Source organism: Balaenoptera physalus, assembly GCF_965194825.1.
Source record: "Balaenoptera physalus genome assembly, chromosome: 7".
Taxonomy (NCBI): domain Eukaryota; kingdom Metazoa; phylum Chordata; class Mammalia; order Artiodactyla; family Balaenopteridae; genus Balaenoptera; species Balaenoptera physalus.
Genome location: NC_138886.1, coordinates 28,041,571 through 28,064,956, shown reverse-complemented (window position 1 = coordinate 28,064,956; position 23,386 = coordinate 28,041,571). Strand labels below are relative to the sequence as shown.

Sequence of the window (23,386 nt, the reverse complement as noted above, 5' to 3'; positions counted from 1 at the left end):
TTTATTTTCTTATTAGTCATCCATTTTATACACATTAGTGTATACATGTCAATCCCAATCTCCCAATTCATCACACCACAACCACCACCCCCCGCCACTTTTCCCCCTTGGGGTCCATACGTTTGTTCTCTACTTCTGTGTCTCAATTTCTGCTCTGCAAACCAGTTCATCTGTACCATTTTCTAGGTTCCACATATATGCATTAATATACAATATTTGTTTTCCTCTTTCTGACTTAACTTCACTCTGTATGACAGTCTCTAGATGCATCCGCGTCTCTACAAATCACCCAATTTCATTACTTTTTATGGCTGAGTAATATTCCATTATATATATGCACCACAACTTCTTTATCCATTCGTCTGTCGATGGGCATTTAGGTTGCTTCCATGACCTGGCTATTGTAAATAGCGCTGCAATGAACATTGGGGTGCATGTGTCTTTTTGAATTATGGTTTTCTCTGGGTATATGTCCAGTAGTGAGATTGCTGGGTCATATGGTACTTCTATTTTTAGTTCTTTAAGGAACCTCCATACTATTCTTCATAGTGGCTCTATCAATTTACATTCCCACCAACAGTGCAAGAGGGTTCTCTTTTCTCCACACCCTCTCCAGCATTTGTTGTTTGTAGATTTTCTGATGATGCCCATTCTAACTGGTGTGAGGTGATATCTCATTGTAGCTTTGATTTGCATTTCTCTAATAATTAGTGATGTTGAACAGCTTTTCATGTGCTTCTTGGCCATCTGTATGTCTTCTTTGGAGAAATGTCTATTTAGGCCTTCTGCCCATTTTTGGATTGGGTTGTTTTTTTTCATATTGAGATGCATAAGCTGTTTATATATTTTGGAGATTAATCCTTTGTCTGATGATTCATTTGCAAATATCTTCTCCCATTCTAAGGGTTGTCTTTTCATTTTGTTTATAGTTTCCTATGCTATGCAAAAGCTTTTAAGTTTCATTACATCCCATTTGTTTATTTTTCTTTTTATTTCCATTACTCTACAAGGTGGATCAAAAAATATCTTGCTGTGATTTATGTCAAAGAGTGTTCTTCCTATGTTTTCCTCTAAGAGTTTTATAGTGTCTGGTCTTACACTTGGTCTCTAATCCATTTTGAGTTTATTTTTGTGTATGGTGTTAGGGAATGTTCTAATTTCATTCTTTTATATGTAGCTGTCCAGTTTTCCCAGCACCACTTTTTGAAGAGACTGTCTTTTCTGCATTGTATATCCTTGCCTCCTTTGTCATAGTATTAGTTGACCATAGGTGCGTGGGTTTATCTCTGGGCTTTCTATCTTGTTCCATTGATCTATGTTTCTGTTTTTGTGCCAGTACCATATTGTCTTGATGACTGTAGCTTTATAGTATAGTCTGAAGTCAGGGAGTCTGATTCCTCCAGCTCTGTTTTTTTCCCTCAAGACTGCTTTGGCTATTCGGGGTCTTTTGTGTATCCATACAAATTTTAAGATTTTTTGTTCTAGTTCCGTAAAAAATGCCATTGGTAATTGGATAGGGATTGCAATGAATCTGTAGATCGCTTTGGGTAGTAGAGTCATTTTCACAATATTGATTCTTCCAATCCAAGAACATGGTCTATCTCTCCATCTGTTGGTAGCATCTTTACTTTCTTTCATCAGTGTCTTATAGTTTTCTGCATACAGGTCTTTTGTCTCCCTAGGTAGGTTTATTCCTAGGTATTTTATTCTTTTTGTTGCAATGGTAAATGGGAGTGTTTCCTTAATTTCTCTTTCAGATTTTTCATCATTAGTGTATAAGAATGCAAGAGATTTCTGTGCATTCATTTTGTATCCTGCAACTTTACCAAATTCATTGCTTAGCTCTAGTAGCTTTCTGGTGGCATCTTTAGGATTCTCTATGTATAGTATCATGTCATCTGCAAACAGGGACAGTTTTACTTCTTCTTTTCCAGTTTGTATACCTTTTATTTCTTTTTCTTCTCTGATTGCCGTGGCTAGGACTTCCAAAACTATGTTGAATAATAGTGGTGAGAGTGGACATCCTCGTCTTGTTCCTGATCTTAGAGGAAATGCTTTCAGTTTTTCACCATTGAGAATGATGTTTGCTGTGGGTTTGTCATATACGGCCTTTATTATGTTGAAGTAGGTTCCCTCTATGCCCACTTTCTAGAGAGTTTTTTATCATAAATGGGTGTTGAATTTTGTCAAAAGCTTTTTCTGCATCTATTGAGATGATCACATGGTTTTTATTCTTCAATTTGTTAATATGGTGTATCACTTGATTGATTTGCGTATATTGAAGAATCTTTGCATCTCTGGGATAAATCCCACTTGATCATGGTGTATGATCCTTTTAATGTGTTGTTGGATTCTGTTTGCTAGAATTTTGTTGAGGATTTTTGCACCTGTATTCATCAGTGATATTGGTCTGTAATTTTCTGTTTTTGTAGTATCTTTGTCTGGTTTTGGTATCAGGGTGATGGTGGCCTCATAGAATGAGTTTGGAAGTTTTTCTTCGTCTGCAATTTTTTGGAAGAGTTTGAGAAGGATAGCTGTTAGCTCTTCTCTAAATGTTTCATAGAATTCACCTGTGAAGCCATCTGGTCCTGGACTTTTGTTTGTTGGAAGATTTTTAATCACAGTTTCAATTTCATTGCTTGTGATTGGTCTGTTCATATTTTCTATTTCTTCCTGGTTCAGTCTTGGAAGGTTATACCTTTCTAAGAATTTGTCCATTTCTTCCAGGTTGTCCATTTTATTGGCATAGAGTTGCTTGTAGTAGTCTCTTAGGATGCTTTGTATTTCTGCAATGTCTGTTGTTACTTCTCCTTTTTCATTTCTAATTTTATTGATTTGAGTCCTCTCCCTCTTTTTCTTGATGAGTCTGGCTAATGGTTTATCAATTTTGTTTATCTTCTCAAAGAACCAGCTTTTAGTTTTATTGATCTTTGCTATTGTTTTCTGTTTCTATTTCATTTATTTCTGCTCTGATCTTTACGATTTCTTTCCTTCTGCTAACTTTGGGTTTTGTTTGTTCTTCTTTCTCTAGTTCCTTTAGGTGTAAGGTTAGATTGTTTTGAAATTTTTCTTGTTTCTTGAGGTAGGTTTGTATAGCTATAAACTTCCCTCTAGAACTGCTTTTGCTGCATCCCATAGGTTTTGGATCGTCGTGTTTTCATTGTCATTTGTTTCTAGGTATTTTTTGATTTCCTCTTTGATTTCTTTAGTGATCTCTTTGTTATTTAGTAACATATTGTTTAGCGTGCATGTGTTTGTGTTTTTTACGGTTTTTTCCCTGTAATTCATTCCTAATCTCATAGCATTGTGGTCAGAAAAGATGCTTGATATGATTTCAATTTTCTTAAATTTACTGAGGCTTGATTTGTGACCCAAGATGTGATCTATCCTGGAGAATGTTCTGTGCGCACTCGAGAAGAAAGTGTAATCTGCTGTTTTTGGAAGGAATGTCCTATCAATTAAATCTATCTGGTCTATTGTGTCATTTAAAGCTTGTGTTTCCTTATTAATTTTCTGTTCGAATGATCTGTCCATTGGTGTAAGTGAGGTGTTAAAGTCCCCCACTATTATTGTGTCACTGTCGATTTCCTCTTTTATAGCTGTTAGCAGTTTCCTTATGTATTGAGGTGCTCCTATGTTGGGTGCATATATATTTATAATTGTTATATCTTCTTCTTGGATTGATCCCTTGATTGTTATGTAGTGTCCTTCCTTGTCTCTTGTAACATTCTTTATTTTAAAATCTATTTTATCTGATATCAGTATTGCTACTCCAGCTTTCTTTTGATTTCCATTTGCATGGAATATCTTTTTCCATACCCTCACTTTCAGTCTGTATATGTCCCTAGGTCTAAAGTGGGTCTCTTGTAGACAGCATATATATGGGTCTTTTTCTTGTATCCATTCAGCAAGCCTGTGTCTTTTGGTTGGAGCATTTAATCCATTCACGTTTAAGGTAATTATTGATATGTATGTTCCTATGACCATTTTCTTAATTGTTTTGGGTTTGTTTTTGTAGGTCCTTTTCTTCTCTTGTGTTTCCCACTTAGAGAAGTTCCTTTAGCATTTGTTGTAGAGCTGGTTTGGTGGTGCTGAATTCTCTTAGCTTTTGCTTGTCTGTAAAGCTTTTGATTTCTCCATTGAATCTGAATGAGATCCTTGCTGGGTAGAGTAATCTTGGTTGTAGGTTCTTCCCTTTCATCACTTTAAGTATATCATGCCACTCCCTTCTGGCTTGTAGAGTTTCTGCTGAGAAATCAGCTGTTAACCTTATGGGAGCTCCCTTGTATGTTATTTGTCGTTTCTCCCTTGCTGCTTTCAATAATTTTTCTTTGTCTTTAATCTTTGCCAATTTGATTACTATGTGTCTCGGCATGTTTCTCCTTGGGTTTATCCTGTATGGGACTCTCTGCACTTCCTGGACTTGAGTGGCTATTTCCTTTCCCATGTTAGGGAAGTTTTCGACTATAATCTCTTCAAATATTTTCTGGGGTCCTTTCTCTCTGTCTTCTCCTTCTGGGACCCCTATAATGTGAATATTGCTGCGTTTAATGTTGTCCCAGAGGTCTCTTAGGCTGTCTTCATTTCTTTTCATTCTTTTTTCTTTATTCTGTCCCGCAGCAGTGAATTCCACCATTCTGTCTTCCAGGTCACTTATCTGTTCTTCTGCCTCAGTTATTCTGCTACTGATTCCTTCTAGTGTAGTTTTCATTTCAGTTATTGTATTGTTCATCTCTGTTTGTTTGTTCTTTAATTCTTCTAGATCTTTGTTAAACATTTCTTGCATCTTCTCCATCTTTGCCTCCATTCTTTTTCCGAGGTCCTGGATCATCTTCACTATCATTATTCTGAATTCTTTTTCTGGAAGATTGCCTATCTCCATTTCAGTTAGTTGTTTATTTGGGGTTTTATCTTGTTCCTTCATCTGGTACATAGCCCTCTGCCTTTTCATCTTGTCTATCTTTCTGTGAATGTGGTTTTTGTTCCACAGGCTGCAGGACTGTAGTTCTTCTTGCTTCTGCTGTCTGCCCTCTGGTGGATGAGGCTATCTAAGAGACTTGTGGAAGTTTCCTGATGGGAGGGACTGGTGGAGGGTAGAGCTGGCTGTTTTCTCTGGTGGGTAGATGTCAGTAAAACTTTAATCCACTTGTCTACTGATAGGTGGGGCTGGGTTCCCTCCCTGTTGGTTGTTTGGCCTGAGGCAACCCAATACTGGAGCCTACCTAGGCTCTTTGGTGGGGCTAATGGCGGACTCTGGGAGGGCTCATGCCAAGGAGTACTTCCGAGAACTTCTGCTGCCATGTCCTTGTCCCTTGGTGAGCCACAGCTGCCTCCTGCCTCTGCAGGAGACCCTCCAACACAAGCAGGTAGGTCTGGTTCAGTCTCCTGTGGCATCACTGCTCCTTCCCCTGGGTCTCAATGCGCACACTACTTTGTGTGTGCCCTCCAAGAGTGGAGCCTCTGTTTCCCCCAGTCCTGCTGAAGTCCTACAATCAAATCCCGCTAGCCTTCCAAGTCTGATTCTCTAGGAATTCCTCCTCCCATTGCCAGGCCCCCAGGTTGGGAAGCCTGACGTTTGGCTCAGAACCTTCACTCCAGTGGGTGGACTTCTGTGGTATAAGTGTTCTCCAGTTTGTAAGTCACCCACCCAGCAGTTATGGGGTTTGATATTATTGTGATAGCGCCCCTCCTACCGTCTCACTGTGGCTTCTCCTTTGTCTTTGCATGTGGGGTATCTTTTTTGGTGAGTTACAGTGTTTTCCTGTCGATGACTGTTCAGCAGTTAGTTGTGATTCCGGTGTTCTAGAAAGAGGGAGTGAGAGCATGTCCTACTCCGCCATCTTGAACCAATCTTCCCTATGTCATTCTTATCTATTCATTTCAGCAAAGAACCTTTCCTTGGCCATATCTTATTTAATTAGTTTTACTGGACCTAAATAAACTGCACTTCTTCATATATGGTCCTTACTGTCCATTAGACAATAAGTTCAGTAAGATGAGGGTCTTTGTTTTTCTTGCTCTCTTTGTGTCCACAGTGCTGGAACATATGGACAGTAAATATTTGTTGAATGAATGGATAATTCAGACTCTTTATAACTCCGTTACTATTTCCTCTGTTTGTTTCAATTAGTGCAACCTGACCTGCTTGTAGTACAACCTAGTGGGAGTGATGGATCAAAAGCCTTTCAAGACCCATGCAGTTTTCTAACCCTGCAGAGCACTTGGTTGGCCATGGTTTCCATTAAGTTTCCACCTACTGCCAGATACTCAAGTACACTTCACTTTTCCTCCTTTCTCTAACTAGCCCTTGCTGCCAGCCTACCTTTAGTATTTGGTTTAAGAACACTGACTACACAGAGACTAATTACCATGCAAGGACCACCTCCATACTTAGGATGCCCCTTATTTTAAACTGATCGGATGTGACAGATAAGAAATTGGCGGAGGGCAATGGAAATCATGCTAACGATTTTCATAAGCCTGCTGCCTTTGGCCCATCTCCCAACCACACAACTGGTGAACTCAAGGCATATTTTCCTAGTTTCATAAGGGAAAGCAGTAAGCACATTTTTCGAATTTTTAAAATTCTAGATCATGTAAAGCAAAGATCTTATTTTCAGTCATAAACATTTCCACTACTTCTGCTTACTGCAAAGGCAAGCTAGTATGTAGACATGAGACACAGTAAAGAAGCAGTTCCCCTTTCTGCCAGAGAATAAATTTGAGACACTTCTCTGAAAATCAATAACCATGCAATCTGGGTCTGCTGTCCACCGCACAGGAGCAGTGTGATTATCTAATGATGCCAGTGGAAGTTTCTGAAAATCTAAGGTTAAAATTCTACATAAACACTAACATTACTTCCTGGTTTTATAAATTCAAGAAAAAAAATTAAGCATTTTCCCTTATATATCTTTCTCGTCTATCTTTAAGGGAAGCATTACATTTTGAAAATCTCCTGTCTTAGATTTTATAGACAGAGATACTCTAGGTAATAATCCTCAGCCCTGGTTATTGTTTCAGAACTGTGAAATTTTAAAGAAAATGTTTAATTCATCTTAAATTCATCTCCCCTTTAGGGAGACGTTATCAACAAATGCCAACTGATGGGCAGGAAATCAGTTTTATTTCAACCAGCGGGCCCGTGACGCCAGGTTGTACATTCTACTCTCTGGATGGTTTGGCAACGCCAGCCTGAGCAGGGAGGTAAAGACAGGTGAAGCTGCATTGGAGCCAACAACCTCCTTCAGCGCCATTACAAAGACAGGATTTTATTCACTTCCCTCCAGGCGCTCTCCAACAATGTCACTGCCATCAGCCCCACCAGGGAAAGTGACGGTCGCAGCTTACCTTGCGGAGACTGACACCAGCCCCCAGCATCTTGTCCACAGTTGGCCTTGGCAGAGAGAGGTTGTGATGCAGGAATCCAGAGAAGGTTTCATTGTCTACCAGGAAGTCCCGAAACTTCAAGCCTGCTGGAGAAATAGCGTTTTATTTTCATTTCATAAGTAACTCAAAAAATAAATAAATAAATAAATAAACAAATTAAAAGCACGACGGAGCAAACTATCATAATATTGACTGCCTCGTTTTAAACCGATTGATAACCACAGGCCTCTGGCTTAAGCACACAGAGAAACAAAGTTCAGGGAGCTTCGCCTTAACAGCAGAGACAAGAAAAGACTGCTTTCTGAAGCTGTGGAGTGCGGCACTTCTGTACGTACACACACACACACACACACACACACATGCAGCTTTTCCTTGCTTTTCAAAGAAAAAATCAACCCACCTGAGATTTGTAACCCTGACCCCACAGCGCCCGTCTCCCCAGTGCCATCTCAGACAGCTAAACTTGGAGATATTTAAAGCCTTTATTCCCACAAGCCTCAGGGCCTGGCTTCCTCTTGATGCAGAGTACTGGTTCTCAAACTTGAGCGGGCATTACAATCACCTGCAGGACTTGTGGAAACAGACTGCTGGTCCCCTACCCCCAGAGTTTCTGATCCATCGGCCTGGGATGAGGCTGGAGAATCTGCATTTCTAACAAGCTGCCAGGCAGTGCTGCTGCGGCTGGTCTGGGGCCCACCCTTTGAGAACCAAGGATGTAGAGCATTATGCATATCAAAGCGCTTTCACAGACTTGGTCTCATTTCAGTTCTAAACGTGGAACACGTGATACAGAGCTCCAACACCCAGGTCTGCCGTGCTTTAAGAAAACACATATGCATACATTTAAAAAAATCAACGCTACCAAATGATTGGATTGCTGCAGGGTGTCATACAGAATCTCTTTAAATAATTAGCCCTTCAGGTACATTTAGAAAAGGTTCCAATCCAGTGCAGTGAAGCAGAAAAAGCACTAGCCAGAAATCCAATTTTAGTCCCCAGAGTTGGAGGCTGTGCCTAATGGCATCACTTGGGTATTTCATATCTTTCTGAATTTCAGCTTCTTCATCCCAAAACATGAGGTTTCTGGCCAGATGCTTGGCAGGCCCTCCCCCTTACTGAAATGCTCTCATTTTCCCTGCCATATTTCATTTGAGTGTCCACTTCTCCTTCTGCCCCTCCCTCTTAATAACCCAACTTCTTTCAATAAAGAGAAAACCAGCTCGTCATGATCTCATGACCAGGCAGACATCACTGAGAGACTAGCCCACAGGCCCAGGAACGAACCCACCTCTCGGGGGCAAACCTAGCAAACCTAAATCACTTAACTGATGAGAAACAGATGTTTGACTTGAAAATGGGGCTGTGAGGTGAGGCTTAAAGAGGACAGGAATTAATCCCGGGAGCTATGGGGGTGATGTGCAGAGATAAAGTAGAAGGAGGGCTCAAAATCCAACCAGACTCTCATCAGTGCTTCCTGATCCAGACATGTTCTGCTAAAGCAAACTTTAATAATACAGAGTTATAGAAGGGATACACTAAGCATGATTCGCGTCTCTAGAGAAATGATTCTCTGGCTACACCTTATTTGACTAACTCCTAGTTATTCCTCAGGACACGTTCAAGAAGCTGGTCCTGGCCCAGTCAGTACCCCTTCTGAGAACAGGTGCTCCTGCAGGCTGACCCCTGCCTGGTGCTCCCTAACATATATGACGCTGCGTTCTCACCATCGTGTTTGCTTCTATAGCTGCCAAACCTCAGAGCATCTTAGACTCACTTAGGGACATGCTAAAATGCAGTTTCTTGGGCCCAATTCCCAGAGATTCTGAAATAGTGGCTCTAGAGTGGGGCCTAAGAATCTACATTTTAATAAGCATCTCTTGTATTTCTAATGCAGGGGGTCTGGGGACCATCCTTTTAGGAATGTTGCTTTATTTGCATATTCTCTCCACCAGACTATGCCTCTGGGACACAGACTATGTCTTTTATCCTTGTATCCCGGTGTCCAGATCAAGCAGAGAATTACTGATCAGTGAATGATGGCTGGATAATAAATACTAGGAGATGGGATCAGGGCTGGGAAGATTCCGGAAGTATCCGAGCAACATCACAGGAGGTTTCCTTTCAGCTGTACAGGCCCGAGAAGGGCCCAGAGGTATTAGGATGATCCCCAGGCTGCACCCCAACAGTAAGCAGGACTCCTGGTCACTAGAACTATATTCCCAGAGATGCAAAGTGACATCCTGAGTGTCCCAGTAGCCCTAAGGTATCCCTAAGGTAAACGGGAAGAAGGTAGGAAAGCTAGTGGCTTCATCTGAGGTCTGGCATGGAAAGCCTGACACTAACCACTGTGGAACAATGGGGGTCAGAAAACTTGGGCTCTGTATCCGTTTATTTGCCAGATTATTTCACCTAGCTGTGTCTCCACTACCTCACCTGTAAAATGAGGGATGAAGAAACCTCTCTGAGCTCCGGACAGAACAGAATATTCACATGAGCTGAGCCTCAGTGACCAGGCGGGTCACACACCCCTCCTGAGGTGAAAAGCCAGAGCAGCACTCGACACTGGGCTGAGCCAACTCCAGAATAGCCTCCTCCCTCTGGAGCAGGGCTGCTGAAGGTTGGGAGGCCGACCCCGCTGCACTTGCGATGGCTCTAGGTCACAAGCAACACTCTTGAGACCAGGGAGCATGCGCAGTGCATTTACAAGACGTTTCTGGTAAGTCAACTGGCTCTGTGGATGAGAACAGCTGGATGTGATCAAACTCCAACTGCCTCTCAGTGAATCCTCCGAATGAGAAAGAAGAACTGAGAGGCTGATTAAACAGTCAACAACCTTTGGCAGTGCACGTGCACGTGGTGGGGAGGCCGCCATGCGGCAAGGCAGCAGGGAGGGCCAAAGATCCCTGGCTACGAAGAACTTGAATTCTGGTCACACGGATACCACACATGTGGATGCAGAGTCACACACCGCCACCACCAAGCTGCAGCCAGTGTGCGCGCAGGAAAGCAGTGTTGTGGGGTGCACTGGTTCTCAACCTTGGCTCCCGGGAGACGCGATCAGAACTTCTGGGGCTGAGACCCAGGCATCAGAATTTTCTAACACTCCCCAGGGTGATTCCAGCCAAGTTTGGGAAACAATAGTGCAGTGAAAAGATCAGGGGTGTGGGACCAGAATAACCTAACTTTGATGCTGGACTCTGCTGTTTATGAACTGTGTGGCTTTGAGACGTTCACTTTGCCTTCCTGAGCCCAAGAATTCTTACCTAAGAGGTAAGGGTAACAGTACCCACTTTTCGAAGGTATGAGGATTAGAGATATTTACGTGTAATGCATGAATAGTGAGCAACGGGCTCATTGTAGGTGCTCAAAAAATGATAATAATTTTGTGATTATTGAGAAGGGTTTATTTCACTCACCTTTACTAGTGTACCACCATGAAGTGTAGAGAAAAGGTAAGGACACAGGCACTGCCCTCAAGGAACTTCCAAGGATGATAAGGGAGATGAAGAGGCAAATCAACAGAGAAAGCAGAAGGGATGAGAGAGCCAGAGGAAGGCAGCTCATGGAAGCATTTGACCCAGATGAGGCTTATTATCTGCAAGTGTTTCAAGGGGGTAGTCAGGCTGAAGCCAAATTCTGGAACAGAGAGCCAGAAGTCTCCAGAGGCTGTGTCTGGTGAGGAGAGGGTAAGGAAGGCCTCCTGTGATGGCAGGGACCAGGATACCCTGTAGTCATAGTGCTGTGTACACCAGGTTCTCAATGTTTCTGAATGAATAAATAAATGTACAAGCAGATAAACATAGAGGAGATTCCTCAAAACCTAAGATTTGGGGAGTAGGATGGGAGAAGGAAGAGGACGAGGTATAGTATGAGGCCAGAGTTGGGTGACTTTGTACCTCTGGTCTCAGTTTTCTCCGTTTTGTTGTTGGCAGGAAAATGAATGGAGAAGCCAAGAATATCGAGAAAGCCTGATGTCTGAAACGGCCCTTCTCCTCTCGGCCTAGCTAACTCCTACCCTTCTTTATGACTTGGGCCATAAGTCATCTCCTCCAGGAAGCCTGCCCTGACGTTCTGCCCTCAAGCTGGGTCAGGTGGCCATCCTCTGTGCCCTAATAGCCTCCTAAGTGTGCTTCCCCCAAGCTGCAGTTGTCTGAGACCACATCTTTTTCCCCAGAAGAACAGAAGTGCCTGAGGGCCAGGACTTTGGAACTCGAAAGCACAGCAATGCCTGGCACAGAGAAGGCACCCTGGCAATGGTGGATGATGGAGGAATGGATGAACACAAATGAGTGAATCAAGTAATGAACTGAGGTGATCTGCTGCGGGTAGGGAAGGGTGAAACAGGACCTGAGTGTGAAACAAACCGGGTCAAGATAGCGTTAGAGTTTCTCTAAGCCCCCTCAGCTGCGTCAGCCCAGGTCAGGAAGACAGTCAGGTGAGTGGGAGCTGGAAGCAGAGTGTTGGAAGTGTCAATAACAGGATAAATGGGGATGACAGCAGCATCTACGTCACTGCACTGAGCTGGGGGTTAAATGAGAAAATGCACCTGAAGTCCCAGCATAATGCCTGAAACCAAGAAAAGTTCTCAATAAGGACGGCTAATACCATCATCACTTTCAGGAAAGACACCTCATTAGCTTCGTTGCTAGTTTGATCCTAAAGCATATGCTTTCAGAATAGATAAGAACACAGAAGTGACTTTGCCAACTAAGTCAATACTGAATTTATGATCTAAGGTATATGCACGTGTGTGTGTGTATGTGTGTGTTATGTATTTGCCTGGCTGAGCTCCTGAGTCAGACAGAACTATTGAATTCTTTCTGCTGACACTGTCTATAAGGTGAAGAAAAGGTTGAAGCTAACCAATTTGCCTATTCAAAGCTTTAGAAAAGATAAATAAATCTAGCATTTTGCAGAGAATCAATGGAAATGATCGCCTCTACAGGATCACTGCAAGGATGGGCATAGATGGAAGATGACCAGTAAGAAAAACCAGCCATTGGAAACAAGACAGAGAACACAATGGAAGAGATAGTCACTTACTTGGCCATTTAACTTTGCCCACATGAGCTGACATGACCTTGATTTTCTTATCTGTAATGTGTAAGTTGTAGAAGATGATCTCAGAGGTCTTCTTAAAGTTGGTACTGAAAGGTACACTTGGGGTAAAACTAAATCAGCACTGGACATGGCATCAGAAAATCTGAATTCAGGTCCCAGTTCAGCTGTTTCCTCACTGTGTAATCATGAACCTCACTTTTCTGAATCTCTCTGGGCCTCAGTTTCCTTAGATGTAAGAAGGGTTAATAATATTCACCGCTTGTTGTGAACACCAAGATCAAGAAAGTGAAAGTACTCTTCTGGAGGGAAAGGGCCTCAAGAGTTTACAAGGGTAACTGAGAGGATATAAATGCTGTCACAGAATATGGTCATCAGGGAGCTCAACGGGTCACTAAACTAAACATGAGTCCCTGCTGCCTGCAGAGAAGACCAAAAGTCCAGCAAAAGGCGCCTAGAGCTTTCCGGCTGCCATCTCTCTGATATGGACCAAAATACTTGAGGAGCCAGCGGCAGCCTGTCCTTTTCCAGAGAGCTTTGCTTTGGGTGCAGGGAGGCAGGGCAAAGAAGAAGAAAAAAAAAAAAACAATTCAGGAGCTTGGAGTCTAAAGAACAGAACAAGTGAAGTGTGTGTTTGTGGGCTGAGGACAAACAGGACAGAATCCTCAGTTCCTTGCCAGCCCTCTGGGCCAGGCAGGCTAAGGAAACGCTTCCACAGCAGCAGAGAGAGGGGTGTGGAGGCGGAGGGGCACTGCACCAGGGGATACCTTCATGGCCACGCAGTGTTCCTTCTGCTTCTTCCCAGCCTGCCTGCGTGCCGCGGAGAAGGAGGGGAGCAGGGAAGAGGGAGGGCAGCAGCCCCGGAAGGCGGAGGAGGGAAGCCCTCAGCAGAGCTGGCGGCGGGGTTACTCTCGGTCAGTGCCCTCCAGTGCCCAGCTCCGGTTTCAAGATCGCTGTAGTCTCTTTTGTTCAACATGAAAAGAAACCACAGGATCAGCTGCTTGAGAATTGGGTGGAGGAGGCAAATGAAAAAAAAAAAAAAAAAGAAGTCGAGAAAGAGATCACATCAGCTTCCCAGGCCCAAATACTCTTCTTAAAAGGACCACAGGAGGGTCTCCCAGCCCTGACCCTGTCGCAGGGGCAATGGCCTGGAGGGGCCATGGCCAGATTCTCGCTCCTGGCTTGACTCAGCCTAAGCCGGGCCTTCTAAACAAGACTGCGAAACATTTCTCTGCCAGAAAAGGGCTGGGAACAAACATACTCAGGTGTCTTCTGGGGTATTTTTTGTTGTTTTGGTTTGTTTTCCTGATGCTAGGGCTCCACTTTCTTCTTCAGGGATAGCTCCTGCCTGCTTCACTGAGACGGCTGGGCCCTCCCCGGGAAAACCAGGGCTTCTCTGGGAAGTTCAGGGCTCTGGAGAAGGGGGTAAGGCAGGATATCCTGGCTGCTCCCTGGGCTGACTCCTTAGGGCCTGTAAGAGGAGGCCGGGAGCCTGGGGTACACACAGCCTCAGGACCTCCCTGCTGGTCATCTGGGCCCAGGGTCCCCTACCCAGGAGAACTTTCCTTCTCTACAGTGAGGGCTTGCTGACGGACACCAAGACACCCCTGAAAGATCCCAGGTTCTGGAGTCTGGCTAACCTGGTTCATATCTCAGTTCCAGAATTTTCCAGTTATGTGGCCTTGGAGAAGTCACTTAGACTCTCTGAACCTGCATTTTTCTATAAATGGAGATCGGCCATACTAGGGGGTGGGCTAAGTAAACACTAACGACACTGAGTGAATACTGACTCACACACACTGCAAGAGAAAATACAAGCTGAAAAATTAAACAAGTTCAAAACAGATGTTGATAAAGTCTTGGATGACACTTATGTGAAGGGTTCCACAAAGAAACCAGAATATTTAGGGTCACGCTTCCTGAACCCTTTGTGGCAAGTCCCGGGGAAGCCAGAGTCTTCTCCTGAGACCAATGGGAGCATCACAGCTTCCGGAACCACAATTTCCTTATTCTACATAGAATGGAACTTGCATAAGTTCAACAAACTTCTAAATGGCTACTGAACCCAAAACGCTAGAGCTATGGTTCCAAGTAGCAATATTTCTTGGCGCTCCTTGAAGGCAGGAGCCTGTAATAAAAGAGATGCTGTATAAAGACAGGATCCCTGCCCTTGCCTTCCAAGAGAAGGTGGACAGAGGGTCAGGTGAGCAGAGCCGTGAGCCTGCAGCCCACTCTGCCACTCCAGAATCAGTCAACGTTGAAATCGGGGGATGGGAAGAGACATGACACATCTTTCCCAGATCCATCTGCTAAGGCAACAGCATACCTGTGTCTTACTGAGAAGTGGGCAAGGTGGGAGAGGTGGTCAGGAGCCCCTGGAATGAGGACTAACATCAGCTGATAAGAAGCTGAATGGTAACCAGGCCCCCAAAGAGCCAATGGAGACTGTGGCCCCAGAGGGAGAGGTGACCTGTTCACACTGGCCAGGAGCTCTGCTAATGCAATGCAGGTGGTGGACACAGTCGGGCTGGCTTGGGAAGCCCAGAAGGAAAAGAAAGATAACACTGGGGAGGTAGCATTGGCCCCAGTGAGTTTGGCACCTAAAGAGAAAAGAGGAAGAGGCAAGGAGACATCGTTAGACAAAGCAAGAAAACAGCTGGGAGAACACTACATGGAGACCCCTTTGTGAAGGCCAGAAAGGTGGAGAGGTGAGGGAGGGTGCCCAGAAGAGGCAAGGAACAGAGAGAAGGTGAGATCAAAATAAGAGGAAACAGAGTCTAGAGACAGGAAAGACCACATCAAACAGAAAGGGCAGAGAGAAAAAGAGCTGGGAAAAAAGAAGGGAGTTGGAGGCATTCAGTTCTTGCTGACGAGCTGGTCTCTGACTGAAAATGAGACCAGAGGCTCCTAACACAACAAGTTAGGGATTAGAATCAGCATGCAGGGCCCTGAGAAGCCCAGAAACATGGGAAAGGAAGGGCAGATGAATTTATCAATTAGGGGCTGAGAAGGGGTTCTTTCCAGGGTTGGACTAAGGAAGAATTGTTCATATATATAAGGTATAAATTACTTCAGTTTTTCTTACTTTTAAAATTAATAAAACGTATATTAAGGGACATGGTAGTGCTTTGTCGGCAGAGGAAGGGGATTAACATGTACCGAGCATCAGATACATTATATGTATTATTTTCTTTCTTTCTTTCTTTTTTAATACACAGCCATTGTATTTTATTTGGCCGTGCCGTGCGGCATGTGGGATCTTAGTTCCACGACCAGGGATCGAACCCGTGACCCCTGCATTGGGTGCCCAGAGTCTTAACCACTGGACTGCCAGGGAAGTCCCTATATTATTTTCTACAATCCTTAAAACAAGCTTATGAGAAAGGTATTATTTTTCCCATTTTTCAAATGAGGAAACAGACCCAGAGATGTTAATATCCTGCTCAAGGTCACAGAGCAAGCAGGTGGTAAATCTGAACCCAATCAGCTCAGGCTTACAAAGTTTTGGCTCTTTTCGCTATATAGGAATTAAATGAATCATTTTATTCTTTTAAAATGCTTCATAATGATTTTGGCATCAAAAGCTGGTGATACCACGCATGCGTCCTGGTACTGGAATAAGGCGAAGTGGCAGCATGGGATGGTGCAAAGATTCTGAGCCTTGAGGTCAGACAGACCCTGATTAAATTCACAGCCTTACTCTGTGACCTTGGGCAAAAGATGTAACCCTGTGAGCCTCAGTTTCCTCATCAATAAAATGGGGGTGATAACACCAAGCTGGTGCTGCTGTAAGACTTGAATGTCACAACATATTTAAATGTAAAACGGCATCACAACCTGGTACAGCTTAGTCTGTTGGACACAGTGTCACTCTAAGATTGACTTTCTGTGCCTCAATGCAACAGCGATGAGAGGGCTAGAAATGTGAAGATTTTAAGGAGAAACAAACTGGACTTCCAAACTGCTCTTTGCCACCCACAAGGTAAATAAATCTCACACTGGAAAAGCACGAGACATGAAACACTGCTGTTGAGGTTAACAACCCAAACTCTTTAAAGGCAGCCTGATATTATGTGGCACATGCCTTCCTGGAATCAAGTACAACTGTGTTTTCTATTCTTGTCTGGGTAAAGCTGACCTTTGATTTGCTTTAGTTCAAGCAATACTTCAACACAGCAGTGCAGCACTGAATCCCCCTGATGGCAGACCAAGCTGGGGCCAAGCCCTACCCTGGATGGAAACCAACAGCCTAGGCTTTGAGACGTTGCCTGGTTTTGACAGGTCTGGGAAACTTTCAAACTATGAAACTCTAAGGCTTCAAATTAGAACTTTTGATAAGTGCATACGGACATGAATTGCAATCATCCAAAGATTTCAAGGAATTTCCAGTTTGATGACATAATGTTGACACACAGGTCAACTGATCTCCCAAGATGACCCGCAGGGGCCCCACAAGGACAGAAAACAAAGTTCGAGGCTGCAGCCTCAACTTCAGCAGCTGCCCAAATGGAAGGAAGGGGTTTAGGCAGGGAAGAAGTGGCTGTGAGTCACAGGATGTTCTTTGTACACGGGCTTTGGGGAACGTTCCGCCCATGTCTGTTACCACGAAGCCGGGAAATAGAGGAAGCCTGGCATTTCCCTCGGAAGCCCCCTTGTCTCTGCTCTGATCCCAATCCATCCATGCCCAGTATCTTGTGACCTGGGAACTTTTCTGGCTACCCTGGGCTGCTCTCTTGAGGCTGTAATAACATGCTAGCAGAGCATGGAAGTCTGAAGTTCTAGTCCTATTCCTCCCCTTTGCCAGCTGTGCTTCCTTAGGCAAGTTACTTAGTCTCTCTGAACTTCAGCTCCTTCGTGTGTATAAAAAGGAACAAAATTCCCTACCTCACATGATGGTCCTGCAATGAAGTAAAGTCTAAGCCTGGTGCTCCTGATGTGCCAGATACCGTACTAAATGCTTTATGCTTATCTCATGATTCCCCACAACAGCCCTAAGAGAGGACTGTTATCCCCATTTTGAGGAAACTGACACACAAAGATGCTCCAGAATTATCCAAGATCACACAGCCGGTAAGCAGCAGAGCCAAGATCTGAACCAAGGCAGTCTGGCTGCCAGGTATGCTGAGTCTCTTAATAATAAACTGTACTGCCCCAGTGGATGTTTACAAGATGCTAACTTTACAACCCTTTCCCTCAACTCCCTGCCAGAGCCAGTCACCAAAGCCTGACCTGCCCTCAGGGGATCAGGTCTTTCTGACTTTGAAAGATCAAAGCAGATTCAAAGGTCCATGCAGTGAGTTCTCAGTATTACCAGTAAACCCAACAGCCAGAAAGTTATGATCCATTTCCCTATGTAAAGTCCAGCATAACCCTCAGGACTTATTGCATAAAAGTCTTGGTCAGAGCCACATCAAAAAGGTCAAACGAGTCAGATTTGTACCATGAATATATAGAAAATGACAACCATTCCACTGACACTCAAAAATGTCACCGAAGGGATGGACAAACTCAAGACCCAAGTCAGGGTGTCAGGATGCAGGCGGCGCTGCCCCAGATCTCTCCTCCAGCCCTTCCCCTTCCAACCCGTGACCTCAACGACGTGGGATGTCTTCAACCACTACATATGATACAAACTCGAGAGGGGCCTGGGCCCATGATGTCACCTAGAGATGAAGGAGAGCTGTAGTCGGGATTCCAGGATTTGGGGAAGGAGCAAGGCACTGGGGCAGAGTGGATGTTTGAGCTGAAATGTCCAGCAGGAAGCAGGCTAATGAGCCCATTAGGTATCGCTAAACAACACGTTTCAGTAGCTCTACAGGAAACAAACAGTAAGAAAGCAAAGGGATACCTCCTTCCCTAGCCCAGTCCTGATCTGAGCAGCACCGGCCCCCACTGGGAAGGCCTTAGCTCCGGCCAGCCTGCTGGTCACCCCACTGGAAAATGCCAGATTCCCCAAAGAGGATGCAGTGGGCTGGAGTGGTGAGCAAACCTGGAGGGCCGGGTGGAAGAGGAGGCCGAGCAAGTAGGCGGTCCTTCCTGTCCCCCGAAGCCTCTGGCAGGGGCAGATGCAGCTGTGTGAGGCCTGAGGCTGACACGGTTTGGGGGACTCTCTTTAAGAAAAAGAATATTTTTTTTAACATCCTACTTTGGCAATTTTTTGATTGCTGAGATCCCTACCAGCGCCTTGGAAGGGGGCTGTGAAAGTGAAACTTCTTTAGCTTCTCAGTAAATCCACTTCAAGCCTCTGGGTTCATGGCAGCCCTTCCAGTAAAGTTCTGGAAGGTAAACCTTGTAGACGAAAGAAAGCCAAGGCTGTGCTGAAGAACTTTTGTCATTATTAGTAATTGAGACCCCTGGTGACTTGGGTTCACACAGTGGATCAACTTGAAAATGACATGTGCTGGGATTTTATACTTTTCAAGGTGCTTTCATTTGACCCTCAGAATACACTGTGAAGGAGAAAGGGCAGGTGTTATCTCTCACCTTCATTCCACAAAGATTCACTGGTTCCTTACCTGATTGTACTGCTATCATGCTGATGCTTGTGACAGAGCCACAAGCAAGGCCCAGCCCTGCCCTCCAGGAGCTACAGGCAGGGGACGGCCCACATCACCAGTCAGTCCCAGGTGATCCCCCGCCCAAGTACCGACCAAGTTTCCAAGATGAAACATGTTCAGGTTGTTTTGCCAAAGTCCCAATTTCGAGGCAAGGAAAGCTGAGGCCCAGAGAGGATGAACAAATTGGCAAAGCCAAAAGGCAGCCAGGAGCAGACGGGGAGGTAAACTAACTCAGATTAATTGCATGTCAACTATGTGCTGTGACCTCACTATCAGTCATCTACAATGTCATCTGATTTAATGCTCAACAACCCGCAGAGCAGCTAATCTCCACTTTTCAGGTAAACTGAGGGTCAGAAAGAATCAAAACATGCCCAAGGTTCACACTTAATGAGGGACAGAGCCTGAACTTGTTCTCCAAAGGAATCTTCTTGTGAGGGGGGAGCAAAGTCAGCAAAGACCTATTTCACCATCTTGGTGACATCACTCCCCCAAAACAAATCTTAATACAAAGCCCAAAACGCTTTCTCTTACAGCAGCATTTTCCAATCTTCCAGCATTTACAAACTACTCTCACAAGTTTCACCACATCCACATAAAACGATGTCTTCTTTAAATTAACTTCAAGTAATTTTTTCCTATTTAACAGCCTCCTAAGCAATAATACCCATGAAATTGCAATTTGAGATGGGTTAAAAGGAAAAGTTTTCATCTGTGTACTGCTCAAAATCATCTCAGATACCACACAAGACTCACTCAGAGAAACACTCCTTGCCAGACTGCATCTCACAGAGACAGAATCTAGACCTGTCATTTCTTCTAGAGTTTTTGAGAATTTGTGCAACTTTTACACTTACATTGGACTGTAGTCATGACAGGGACTTAAGAAGAAGGAACGCTCCTCACCTGGACTCCCAAACATTAATTTAGCCCCTACTCAACTGGGCGGTTGTAGGTTTAGGAAGAAGATAATAAAATGTCCAAAAAGTTCCAGTGATGAGAAAACTGAGTGAGGAGCCCCTCTGTAAAGCTTCCTACATGCGTTTCTTATGAGGATGGTTTCAAGGATAATTAGACTTGTCTATGACTTAACTCTTAAAACTGGTGGTCTTCCCAGTTGGGAGATTAATAGAACAGCACAAGAGAGCTCTGTAGAAAGAGCACTGCACAGGGCAGCAGAGGTTTAGCTGTGTTCAATTCCCAGAATATCCCTCTGGCGGCTGTGCAAACTTGGGAAAGTCCCTCCCCGCTGCTGGATCAGAGTCTATTCTAGAACAGAAGTTCCGTATGGACAGAGGCCATATTTGTTTTGTACACCTCTGTGTCCCAGCACCTAGAACAGTGGTTGGGACATATTACATGTTCAATAAATACTGGCTGAACGTTTGAATCAATGAACCCATTTGTCTATAAATGAACTAACTGGTCTCATCCAATAAGTGGAAATAAAACAATGCCCTAGCCCAGCAAACCATGGGACTAGAAAAGAGTATTTGAGCAGACACTCCCCTATCCACAAATTATCAGTGGATAGGCCAATGGATTTAGCAGGTGAAGTGGAAGGAAAAAACAAGATGAGTCCTCTAACCAGATCACAGGAGCCCGGTGGCCCAGCACAGATGACAACATGGGTTGGTAGGTCTATAAGAGCCTGAATGGCACTGTCCAAAGGGGCTGTCAGTCTCCAGCCTTGGACTGATCCAAGCCTCCAGCCCTGGTCCCACAGTCACCAATGACTTGGATGAGAACAAAGAGAGCTATTTATCAAATTCCTACATGACAGGCAACAAGCAGCAGCAGCAAATATAACATATGGCAAAACCAAAATCTAAAACGGTTTGGGTAGGAGGAGATGACATAGGGAATCTAAAAATGTAAACTAGAAAAGAGATAGATATTCTCCCTTTAGGTTCAAGAAGCCAACAGCACAATTCAGAAATGGAGAACAAGTGACTCGCGATTCTGTATGTTTAAAAGGCTCTGTGGTTTGGGTCGACTGCGCGTGGAATATGAGTCAGCAGCGTGACCTGGATGCCAAGAAGCGTCACCGCATTAACAGAAGGATGGTGCTCAGAGCAAAGGAGACAAAGCTCTTTCTACCCTGTGTTGGAAGACTGTTGTAATTTCTGATAAACTTCAACAAAGACGCAGACACACTGAAACACAACCAACCAGAGAAGAGGCAGAAATGGGGGGGGGGGGGGGTGACATTCCAGAAGAGGAATGGAGGCCATTTAGCCTAGAAAAACAAAAGATTTCAGGAAGGGGGATGGGGAAGAGCTGTCTTTTAACACTTCAAGGGAAATAGATTAGCCTCTTTCTCTGGGAGATAAGCAGACCAGTGAATAGATTCTGATAATTAGAATACCAGTATTCTAATATTGGGTATCCTGCCAATACCTGAAATGAGCTGCCCTGGGAGAGGCAGGTTCCCTCCTCAGCTAGGTAGAGAAGGTTGATGAGGGCAGGACTCTGGACCAAGGATCCTTCCCATCCACAGAGTGACAGTGCAAGAGAGCTGAGCCCATCACGCTGTAAGTAGGGGTGTCGGGGCAGAGAAATAGAGGTCTCCAAGTCAGGATCTACACCAACATACCCCAGCCTCAGACGCTCTCTGAAATCTAGAGTGCTATTCAAATTCGGCAAAGAGTTACTGATTTCACCTCGGAAGAAGCACCATTTCTGTTGCACTTCCCTCTGGACTGAGGCCGGGCTCAGTGCTGCAAGACAGGCAAAGAAAGGTAGAAGCACTTAAGAAGTAGCTGCAGGGCAGATAAGAGACCAAACTGGGTGAATGGAGAGATAAGCCTTGATGGGAGACAATCATACTCAGAGATCTCTCTACAGAGCTGTGCAGAGAAAGTTGTTTGAATGCAGGTTTGGTTTCTCTTCTCTACCCTGACTCATGTCTCTAGTTGCTCTGGTCTAAGGAAGCACCCACTGAGATCTGAAACAACACCCTCCCCCATCCATAGTCTGTTTCTCTGGCCGTGCAGTGCAGAGGCAGAAGAGCAAGGCCAGGTGCTCAGAAATGCATCACTGACACACAGGAATAACACTGGCTCCCATTTATTGAACACCTACTATGTGCCAGAAACTGCGTTAGGGTTTACATTTCACATTGCAGGTTACTTATTATTTACAGCTGAAGAAATTAAGGCTCAGAGAGGTTAAATGGCTTGGCCAAGATGGCACCACTCCAAAATAATCATAGCTCATATTCACTAAGTGCTTCCTATGTGTCACATGCGGTCTTTCAGCAATTAAATGGTTCATCTCCTTTACTCCTCACAACAATCCTGAGCTAGGTTCTCCTATTGTCTCCATTTTACAGATGAGAAGAGTGGCCCCAAAGAGGTCTAAAGGACTTATTCACAAAGTCACCAAGCTACAAAGTAATACATTGTAGCTCTCTTTCCTCTTGGTCACACTGTCTCTGCAGTGGAAGAAGTAACCCTGACTCTGTCTCTGGTCCACCAGGCAGGGGGCCCCCAGCAGATAAGGAAGGACTAATGCTTTGATTGGTGATTGCTACCCCTCTGTGTCCTGTGCTGAGACAGACAGGTGTGCAGGATGGGGGTCTATAGGGCAAGAACACAGCATCCAGGTGGCCTGATTGTGCATCCAGGAGTGGTCCAGCTGGGAGCTCCTCGAAGCTGACCCAGGAGCCCAAGCACAGTCACACCCATCTCTGATGGGAAATGACACCTCCCCCGCACCACCCCACACTGCTTGGCCTCCCTTTGTTGGCAGATCCCACCCTGCTCACTGCCTCTTTTCGTGCCCAGGGAAAGCACAGTCTGGCTTCCCAAGAGAAAGCTCCAATCCAAGCCTGGTTTAAACTCCAGCACTTTACACCATTTCTTCTTTCGCCAAGTGGATGGCAAACTGGGACTCCTCTCAGCCAAAGCTGGCCCACCCCATTCCTCCCAAACACCAAACTGAGAAAAAAAGTGCTTTCCTGGAGTAGTGGCAGCAGCTAACTCCTGATGGCTGCAATTTATCACTCATGCTGTTTAGAACCACCGGTGCATGGAGATGACAAAAAGCAGACTGACTCTCAGTCAGCTTCGTTATTGCTTTTAAATTCTCTACAGACCACACAGGCCATCACGGCCTGCACCCAGGGGTCTGCTCCCACCGCCCCCTGCCCCCCCATGGTAGGCCACGGCCCGGGAGGCTGCTCCGTGGTGACTTCTGCAACCAGTGCCTCACCCAGCAAGCTGCCTGCTCTCAGCCACTTCCTAGACGGCATGCAGTAAACTGCCTGGGCACACTCCGGATCAGAGATAAAGGTGTCACTTTTTAAAGCTCAAAGTTCAAGTACCCATCAGACTAAATCAAATGACCTGGGGGAAGATGAATTGCATTTTCCTTCTAGA

The 23,386-nt window shown here is 44.7% G+C and overlaps 1 protein-coding gene across 9 annotated transcripts in view; it reads right to left on the bottom strand.

Annotated features, from left to right (window-relative positions):
* Positions 1–23,386, bottom strand: part of ABCA1 (ATP binding cassette subfamily A member 1) — a 179,917-nt gene that overhangs the window by 78,931 nt on the left and 77,600 nt on the right. For 6 of the 9 annotated variants that reach the window (XM_082471167.1, XM_082471173.1, XM_082471165.1 and 3 more), the window contains one exon: positions 7,351–7,475. In XM_082471167.1, the coding sequence (XP_082327293.1) occupies positions 7,351–7,475 (125 nt within the window). Of the gene's footprint in view, positions 1–5,693; positions 7,319–7,350; positions 7,476–23,386 lie in introns of those variants that run through there. The other 3 variants (XM_082471169.1, XM_082471171.1, XM_082471172.1) reach the window with 2 other exon arrangements.